Here is a 10,242-nt window from a genome sequence, read left to right on the forward strand (position 1 = left end):
GTGAGTCAGGAAAGAGGAGAAAGGAATCGGCTGTCTGTCTAGACATGCTGTGTTAAGCCACTGAAATAGACGAGAAATTGGCAGGTGTAAGTTTAGCTCTGGAGCCTGGGATAAAGATGGGAGCTAAAATGTTAACATAGTACAGTGGGTACTACGGGAGGTGACATCACCTGGTTAGCGTCAAAACACCAAAAGGGGCCCAAGAATAAGACCTCCAGAGATTTAAAGAATGGACAAAAAGCAAAGTATTGGTAAACTGATAAACTGGTAACTAGGACAAGAATAAAGGCAAGCAAGCAGAGGGACTTACGGGAAGGGGTAGCTAACTGTCTGTGGACAGGCAAGTGGACAACATTTTAGGGATGGGGTAGCTGTGAACTTGCCTAACAGTGATCTTAACAGTGTGAAGAGGGTGTGAGTGGACAGCAAGCATTTGAGGCAGGAGCATTCAACCCTGTAAGTCTGTTAATCATGAAAGACATCTATGAGGGAGTAGCATCTTCACAGTGGGGGTTTGAGATGTCTGGACAGCAAAGTTTTTACTGGTAGGTAGTTTATGAACAGCTTACACTTATTTCATTTACTGGTCAAATTTGGGAATAATTAAAAAATAAGTTAAAGACTCCAATCTACATACACACATCCATTAACTATTTTCTCCTAGGTCTTAGACTAGAACACAAAGCAATAAGAGCTGTAACCTTACTTTGAATAGTGAGGAGGATCACAACTTGGCCTTTATCTGGGTTTACCACGAAAGCAGTTAGCAAACAGCGCCGCACAGTTATGTTTTAGTCAAAAATGAGGTTCAGACACAATATGGTCCCATACGGTCCTATCTCTTTGTGACATCATAAGCACCTTATATTTTTTAATATTTGTTCAATGGAACTCCCCGGGGTCATACTTCTCAAAATCCATCCCAACAAGTGGTGCATGGCTGCAAATGATGATGCTTGGAGAGTAATTTAGCTGTCTACTCAGTCTGCAAATCACAATGTGGTGGCCTTAGTAGTTCTAATGACTTATGTGCCAGGAAAGGGTCCCCCTTCCCCATTTGCTTAAAAAGATCTAGTTGTGTCAGTGCCAGAAGTAACTTACTTCAGATGCAATCCCTTGGCCATGAAACTCGTCACAGCCGCAGGGCTCTCTTGCCTTCCCCTTTACATTCACCTAGGGCCTTTTCATGAGACCTGGCTGGCTCAGCATGGAAAGCAAGGCTGAGTCAAGTAGCTTCCGTTACTGTTTCTGGTTGATCATACCATCTGTAGTCCAGGAGCTACTTAGAACTTTGGAAAAGCAAGAGTTCCCGCCTTCTGTGTGTGGTGTATGGGTATACGTCTTTGCATGCACACACAGAGGATAGAGGGCATCAGAGGTCCTCTTAGCAATCTCTATGTTGTAGAAATTATGTCTCAAGAGTTTTTATGTTGCCTTAGACCATTTTTTAATATAAAAACCACATATAATTTTCATATTTATAATAAGACTTAAACAGTATAAAAGCTGGGCAGTTGGTTATCTTCTATGTTAACATTTATTTATCGAAAACCCTGAGTTATTTATTAGGTCTTATTTGGGCTGCTTTTAACTTCAATCGGCCAGTCCTCAGGACCGAGCTTTTTTGCTCTCTCCTTCCCCTCACGGTTCTCTTCCAACACCAAGCCCGTGAAACCTAAACCCCATTTATGTTTCTTCTGCCCAGATATTGGCATCTTTATTTACCAATCAGATAACTTGAGGGCAGGGTAACTCGGCATTCTATAGACTCTCTCTGGGGCAAGCCAGCATGTACCTGCAATTCTTCATTATGTATGGGGTTAATGTATGCTTGGGACCATATTTAACTTTTAAGTGGATATTGGGTGTGTAGCAAATGCTTTTAACCACTGAACCACCTCTCTAGCTCCCCCAGCTAATACCTGACTTCATGTTCTGTGACTTTTAGTGTTAGGGCACTTTATGCAATTAATGACGGCAAGGGATCATCTATTTAGGGAATCTTATCAGGGTATGTCTAGATAAAACCTCAAGATTTATTACTCTCAAATCTTAGAATGGTTATACTGTTGGAGATGACTATGTCTATGGAAAATGCAGTATAGAGTAACACTGACACTTTAAAGACTTCTGTGGGTTTGAGATTTCAATATGGAAACTGATCATGAGGTCCTAGGTTCAAAGTCAAGTACCACAAAGTTTCAAAATAAAAACCCAGCCATCAAATGTTTCTTTAATTCTTAAGGCATGTATTAGTTTACCTACAACACTATTTCAAATTTTGCTACTCCAATTTCTTAATGTTCTGTGCATTTTAAACAGGGACTTAAGAAACTTGTAGAACATATTTTTCCTTTACAAGGTTCTCCAGCCAGTCTCTCATGAATGCATCTTTCGGCACAGCTAAATACTGGCTAGATAGCAACCGATGCTGTCAGTAAGGGACAATTATCTGGGCTGCTCTCAAGTCAGGCATTTCATAATAACTGCAGGTGGGAAAAAGTGATGAAAAATCTCCTTTCCTGATCCTGGGTCACGGAACAAAAATCTCATTGTGACTCTGTCTATTCTAGATTATATATTTCGTGTCAAAGCAGTAATGTTTTTTTAAATTCTAATGTAAATAACAAGCAAAGTTGCAGTTCAGACAGAAATAGCTTGTCACATTTTGAGAAAATATGGCCAAGTCCTCATTACCTAGAAAACTAAGTAGTTCCTTTTCTTTACAGTTTAGTACAAACTATATTTTTTTCTATTTTTCATGAAATTCAACATCTTTAGCTAATATGTAAATAAGGTGTTTTAGTACTTTGCTTTCTATTATTCATTCAATGACATAAATATTGTGTCAGTTTCTACAGTCTCTTGACTTTAACGTATAGCTATCTATAGATCTGCTTCTACTTATCTATGCTAGCCTCCAGGTTGTTTCTGGCAACTCTGGCTTACTTGCTGGTGAAGAGGTCCCAAACGACCCAATTCCAACAAAACCAGAAAGCAACATTAGGTTTTTTTTCTTGTTCTAAAATGTTTGGTTCTTGTTAGTACAAAAACGACTGATTTTGATTAGAAATTTGAAAATGACAATGAGGATTTCTGAGTGTATCTAAAACTAGACAATTTACCAATGACATAGACAAATGTCATTTCATTTACTAGTGTTAATTCCACACAGGAATTAATCAATCAGTGGTTACCTTATCTAGAACACAATGCTCTAAGTAATACTCCGAGCATTACTTCCTCTGGAAAGGGGGAGGTAATTTTACAGTTGTCTCAGGTGCTGTAATATGTCTACTGATATTCCCAGCTGTTTCACCAAGTTGGATGTCTGTTCCAGAATCCAAGTGAGGCTTGGCTTTTCCAAATGCGCATGCTCTTGTGTTCTGCAACATTCTGGATGTGAACAATCCATCCCATTCGGACTCCTGTCAGCATCTGTGCTAATGTCAGCACTAGTGTCACCTCTTGCTTCAACAGCCTTCTCAGGCGGGACTACATGACAAAGGTCCAGGTCCTCAATGGAGTCCAATAAATCTGTAATGCGTGGCGGTGACGTAACTGATTTCAGGTGTTTGAGCACACACTCTTCACACTGGCCAACTGCATCCAGAAGGTTATTTATCTTGCCAATCAGCGTTGAACTATTACCATGAAGGTGACACCAGGAAAGCAAAGCGCTGAGGGGAATATAGGAACAAGAGTTAAATAGGAAAAAACGAGTCACAGGCATTCAGAGTACTAAATACTACACGCCTTTCTTCCAGACAGTACCATGCAGAGATACTGAACTGATAATGCATGTCAAAATTAAGAAGTGATGATGTAAATAACACTAAATTTTAGACCCAGTGTATCTTAATATGTTAATCACTAGACTTAATATTATAGACGATTTATAAAGAATATCCCTTCATAGCACTGTATTTTTATTCTAAGATTCATTTATTTTAGGTATGTTACCGAGTGGTTGCTGGGAATCGAACTCAGGACCTCTGGAAGAGCAGTCAGTGCTGTTAACCACTGAGCTATCTCTCCAGCCCCATCTATTTTTATTTTACATTTTCTTGGCCATGTAACTTATGTGCAGTAAGATATTATTTATAGAAAGAACAAAAAAAGTTTCTTATTTTTCTTTCCTTTTAAAATAGAAAACCTAGACTTGTTAAATTATTAAAGACCAAAAAACATTATCCGGAGTATTTTAGAGTTCGTCCTGGGCAACAGCTTACCTTGTCAATGTGACCTCAAGTCACTGTTTTTATCTTGGCACTACTCAGTATTTAGCCTAAGGCATCAGGTAGTTGAAGCAAGCGTCCTAATCCTGACCTATAGCACCAGCCCCACTTTCTTCTTTAAGGATATCAAACAGCTTCTAAATCAGTCATTCTAAATTCGTCACACATTAGAATCACCAACAGAGTTTTAATATTCTTGAAAAGTGTTAAGAATTTGACTCCTAATATATTTCATTATTTTTGTTACTTTTCTAGTAGACCCACCTTCCTCCCTGCTTTTTCATATAATATAATAAAAAAACCCAGTTCTTTCTTTTCTTTTTTCGGTGGGTACTGAACCCAGGGCTGTGTGCATGCTGAGCAAACACCTGAGTTACAACACTCTTTGAAAATGCCATAGACGTAAAGTGTCAATGGATGGGAAACACTGGGCAGTAAGCTTCCTAAAGTCATAAACATGAAGTAAAGATGAACTCCTGGCCATCTTCCTCTTGTTCTAAACAATACACTCTACTGAATTTTCTAAAAGTCTCAACAAAATTTAAAACTTTTTTTCTTTTAAATGTAATTCTTTGCAGTAATTTATTTCTTTATAAGGATAGTCTAAAAAGTATCCCCATCAAAGAGGCCTGCCCAACTCTTAGTCACCTTGTGTGCCTGACCTTTTGGCTCTAGTTTCTGCCATTATTGCTATGGTATCCTACAGGTATTTAAAGTTCAGGACTCAAATAGGACCTCTTTCTATTAGTAAATACGGCTTTCCCCACAGACTTCTAGCTGACAGACCTTCCATACTGTACTCTACTACATGTGCAGGAAAAACAGCTTTATTTAGAAGCTGAAAACTCCATCATGAGTGATTAGTGCTAGTCTAAATGGCACTAAGGGAAACGCATTAGGCACACCTATTAAAATGGATGAACTGACAACTCTTAGAAAACTTTTTGAAAGTATCTTATGCTCTGAAGTCATGTATCCTACATCAGGAAAAACACTTTTAAACGTTTTATTTTTACATATTACCTCCATTAAAAACCACCATTAGAACCGAGGCTAAACGATTCATCACTTAAGATTTTAAAATTACCTCAATGTTCCCCTGAGTAGTCCGTAGTTTAAAATGACATCGGCACCCTCTTTATAGCCTTGATTGAAGCCCTGTTGAAGGGTTACTGCTTTGCCAGCATCTATCCCATCTCTGTAACCTTCCTAAAAGTAAGGAACCAGTTGTAACGGATGCCAAGGAAACCTTTTCAGGAAAAGCACAGAACCAATTTTGAAAACAAACTTAGGTTTTGATTATGTTAACTGAATTACGATGTGGCAGAGACATAAATAAATCCAAAGCAGAATGTTTCTCCCGAAACCTTATTATTGGTTTATCCTTCCTTATCACGTTTTATTTTTTAAAAATCTTACTTCCAGGCTGGCCTGGAACTCATTATCCCACTGCCTCACCCTCCGAAGTGATGACAGGCGTTATGACTCCATGTCACATGCTCAACTCACTTTGGAAACCTAGGATGATTGTGCAAACATTAAACATTAGGTGTTAGGGGATTTTTAAAAACTGTGTTAGAAAAGTATTCACAAAAATGGAAAAACTGCATGTCTAGTCTCTGGGTAACTGGTTAGAACAGGGCAGTTAAGGAGGCTGGCAAGGCCAGGAAGAGGGAACTATTTTAGGAGCAGTGCAGAGGAAGTCTGATTTTAGAAATCTAATCGGAACTGTGGAGTAGAGATTTGTCTCCTTATTATTGGTTTAGCCCCAGACGCCTAAGGCATTTTTGTAATGACATGATAGTTGCTGGACTCAACAAATATTAACTTACTGGAACACTAAATTAGGGTAGTCACAACTGCCCCTTTAAAAGGGTAATTTAATGGCTAATATACTGGGTAGATGCAGTGCTTATCTTTTGACTATTTACGTAACGTATGTTTACTTATTTTTCTGGAGGGAGGCATTTATTTACTTCATGCCATAGCTTGAGTGTGAAGGTCAGAAAGTAACTTCCAGAAACCCATTCTGTCCTTCCACGATGTGGGTTTCAGGGATCGAACGCAGATCGTTATACTCTGAATCCACTTCTATGTGGAGACAGATCTTAGCAAGTAGTTCTCACCCAGAAAAAGCGCCGATTCTCCCCAGATATTACTAAGAGAGTTTTAATGAGTGTTGAGACAGGTCCGGATCGAATAACGAATTTAACGTAAAGATGGAACAGTATTCCCTTCTCTACCTTCCCCTTACCGTCACAGTTCACCTTTCTCAAGCCTTTGTAACACCACGCCTAACTTTGGACTCTCCACCCACTGAACGCCTGCGAATCTGCTAGTGAGTGTGTATTTCTCCTCATCTCTTTTCCTCCCCAAACTGCAAACTCTTGAAGGACTGAATAAAGTTCACGTTAGTTGGTCAGTGCCTCTGCTCCAAACCCAGCTGGGACTCCGAAAGAACGCGCTTATTTAAAAGTTATCAACAACCAGAAAATCCTAAGACTGGGGCGACGTTGGGGCGCGCTCGGTCAGAGAGCCGCACTCGTCCGCCCAGGCTTCGGTCAGCGTGCCCCTGCCCGGGCGAGCCCGTGTCCCTCGAGGGAGTCCCTTTCCCCGTGCGTCCCAGGCCCCGCCCATTTACTTGGACTCGTTTCCTCATGTGATCCTGCCATTCCCGCTGCACTAACAGAGACTCGTCTGCTTCCTCATCAAACACGTCCTGGTCTCCAGGGCTCGGGATCTCGGGAGTCGCTCGAAACCAAGACATTGCCAGGAACACCAAGAGTCCGGGGTCACCGGAAACGCAGGCAAGTGCTTCCGGTTCGGGGGGCGGGAGGAAAGGGCTTAGGCGTGGGACGAAGGGGCGTGTGCGGCTCCCTGGGCAGCCAGGCGTCTCGGGGCTGGGTCTCCTCCTATGCGTCTGGGTGGGGCGGCGGGGAACGGGGTGGGTGCTGGAAGCTAAATCCCACCATTCCAGGGTTGAGACTCAGTTTCTGCGAGTGCTGAAGTCATTGGACACCCACGTGCAGCCAAGAACATTAGAATATGAAAGCTGATTCTAGTATCAATTTGAGATTGAGTAATGCGAACACATTTGTAAAACCTGACGTCTCCTCGGTGATTATGACACTTCAGGAATGTGGCTCAAGCATTAGCAACTGGCTCAGAGTACATGTTGAACTGAATACCAGCAGCGTTCTTGTTTTGTCATGTGGTAACTGAATTTTTCTGACAAGTTTTTTGGAATATCTATTTTGTATTAGTCATCATTTTAGGTCTTTGAGGGACAGGAATAAAAGTTCTCAGTGTCTATGGACTTCCCATTAGTGTAGAAATGGCCAGTTGGCCAACAATAATATATAACTAATAGTTTGAAGACTGTAAGTGATAGGGGAAAAATAACACTGCTGAGAGAAGAGGATACAGGTTACTGTTTTAGTTCATTTTACATTTTTGTCCTGAGGACTGAGCCACAAGCCTTGCAAATGAATATATGCTCTGTCAATAAGTTATCCCCTACAGTCCCATTATTATTTTATATCTTCAGAGAGAATTTTGTATCACATAAATATATGTATAAAACTAATTATAAAATGTGTTAAGGTGTAAGTATATAGACATCTTAATTAGAAACAAAATGGCAGAACGGGAAGTAATAGAGATAGTGATTGAAATGAGTAAAATAGAAAACCCAAAACTGCTTCTGTGAATTGGTTCAGTAGATAAAGCCCCAGGAACTGTGTCAATCGCCATGACTAATGTGATGGGAGGAGAGAATAAACTCCTACAAATTGTTCTCTGACCTCCACACATGTGCTGTAGCACACATGTACACTTATACACACACACACAGACACACCATATGAAAATAAATGAATAAAAAATACAACTCATCCCTTGTTTGATAAGCCCTAAGGGACAGGGTCTCAAGAGATGGTTTAGCAGTTAGGAATGCTTGCTAGTTTTTGGAGGATGCTAATCTGGTTCTGAGCATCTACATGCAGGTGGGTGGTGGCTCACAACTACCTGTAACTCCAACTCCAGGGAGTCTCAAGCCCTCTCTGGCCTCCAAATGTATACGCATACAAATACATACAGATACATATAAGTAAAAATAAATCTTAAAAAAGAAAACAGACAATCCTGTCCTGTCTCTTTCTCATTAAAAAAAAGTGAGAAAAAATTAAGCAAGACAGGAATTAGGAGGTAACCACCAATGGAGATGAAAAACTATAAATTATTCAAACCCAAGAGCAACACATTTAATCTTTTAAGACAAAGTCTTCCAAGGCCTGAAAACTAGGAGGGTGAGAATAATTTTGAACTTTGACTCTTCTGTCTCTAACTCCCGAGTGCTAGGATTACAGGTGTGCATCAGCATGCCCAGTTCGTGTGCTGCTGGGGATTGGATACAGGGCTTCCAGCATTCATTCCACACCCTTCAATGAATACATACCCTTTAAAGTTAAACTATCAGAGCTATAGTTTAGTCAGTAAAATGATTACATTGCAAGGACAAAAACATGAATTAGAACCCCATAACTCACATTAAAAAAAAGCCAGATGTAATAATGTATGTCTGTAATTCTAGATCTTGGTAGATAGAGACAAGTGGATTCCTTGGGCTTTCTGGTCAGCCAGAATAGTTTACTTGGTGAATAAATTCAGACCCCCTCGCCAAAGGTACATAGTACCTGAGGAATGATGCTGAAGTTGTCCTTTGACATGCACCCTAACATTACTGCACCTGAATACTCACACGAATGCATATGTGCATACACACACACACACACACACACACACACACACACACACACACACACACACACACACAAGTTGTCTTACTGCATTTTAAACCAGGTCTTTAACTTTCACTGCTGTGGCCATTCTGCTGCTGTTTAAAGATAAAAAAAAACAAAAAAAACAAAAAAAAACAAAAAAAAAAAAAAAAACAACAACAAAAAACCCAAAACCAAACACCAAAAACCCGACAGGAGCCAATCTGATGTAACTTATAGATAGCAGGGTCTTTATTTTATTCAGTCTAGCTTGGGCTCCTCACCACCGTCATGCAGGATGGTTTTGGTGGAGAGAGGAGCCCGGAATGTCTATCATGGCAGGGCTTTATAGTAAGCAGCAAGCAGGGGTGAGTGTGTAAGGATCTAATTGAAAAATAACGGTGGCCTTTAACATAATTGGCTGGTGCTAGGAGTCATATTATCAATTTAATTTCTGCTCCCCTCTGCATTGGTGGTCATTAAGCAGGGCTTAGGCTTGTAACCTGGCGGTGTAGGTTGTTGGGGGAATAATCTGGAGATGTTACTGGTCTTGTTGGGGGTGGTCCTAGAAACTGGAGCTAGGCTTGGGTTTTGTTGGGGGAATAACTTGGAAACTAATGTTAGATACCAACCTGATAGTTTACCTGAATTTGAGCCTAGGTCAAGTTTTCTAAAACATGAAGTCTGAATTTAAAAGATTTGGCCTTTCACTGTGGCCCCTTTCACTGAGAAATTTTCATACAACTGTTGCAAGATATTTGTTCACATTGTGAACCCCAAGATTGTGAACTGTAAAAAAAAAAAAAAACCCAAAACTGTTTCTAGGTGTGGTATAGCTCAGCCTTTGATGCTAGAGCTTTCTGTTTACTATAAACAAGTACCTGTATGCCTCAGCCTAGCATACACCTTTAATCCAAGAGCTAACTAAAGTCAACCCTAGGTTGAGGTTGAGATCTGGGTTGCTGACACTGTGTGGCATGATGGTGTATGCCGTGCACAGCATGCTTGGTGTGCTTAGATCTAGGCTGCATAAAGTGAAAAATACAATGTGAGCAACTGCTCCCAGATACACCCTTCATTCAGTACACATTTGATTGTGTGTATTTGATTGGTGCTTGTTCTGAGAACTTTGCTGTTGCTGAAGGTTTCACGACTTTCTCATACTCAGTTACATGACCCACTGAATAGAGAGGATCTCTCTCTCTCTCTCTCTCTCTCTCTCTCTC

At 40.4% G+C, this 10,242-nt stretch overlaps 1 protein-coding gene across 1 annotated transcript; it reads right to left on the reverse strand.

The window, feature by feature from the left end:
* Nucleotides 1-513: 513 nt before the first annotated feature.
* Yae1 (YAE1 maturation factor of ABCE1) lies at nucleotides 514-7,039 on the reverse strand. The gene is made up of 3 exons (XM_032884781.1): nucleotides 6,880-7,039; nucleotides 5,326-5,447; nucleotides 514-3,680 (listed from the first exon to the last, which is right to left on the reverse strand). The coding sequence occupies exons 1-3, from the start codon at nucleotides 7,003-7,005 to the stop codon at nucleotides 3,266-3,268; spliced, it is 663 nt and encodes a 220-aa protein (XP_032740672.1). The 5' UTR covers nucleotides 7,006-7,039; the 3' UTR covers nucleotides 514-3,265.
* Between the last annotated feature and the right edge of the window lie 3,203 nt (nucleotides 7,040-10,242).

Source organism: Rattus rattus, chromosome 14 (assembly GCF_011064425.1).
Source record: "Rattus rattus isolate New Zealand chromosome 14, Rrattus_CSIRO_v1, whole genome shotgun sequence".
Taxonomy (NCBI): Eukaryota; Metazoa; Chordata; class Mammalia; order Rodentia; family Muridae; genus Rattus; species Rattus rattus.

Excerpts from the sequence above, each read along its gene's own strand:
- Yae1 (XM_032884781.1), bottom strand. The coding sequence starts at position 7,005 with ATGTCTTGGTTTCGAGCGACTCCCGAGATCCCGAGCCCTGGAGACCAG. Across the intron at positions 5,448-6,879 it reads ACATGAGGAAACGAGTCCAA|GAAGGTTACAGAGATGGGAT; the intron begins GTAAATGGGCGG and ends CCTTACTTTTAG. Across the intron at positions 3,681-5,325 it reads CTACTCAGGGGAACATTGAG|CGCTTTGCTTTCCTGGTGTC; the intron begins GTAATTTTAAAA and ends TATTCCCCTCAG.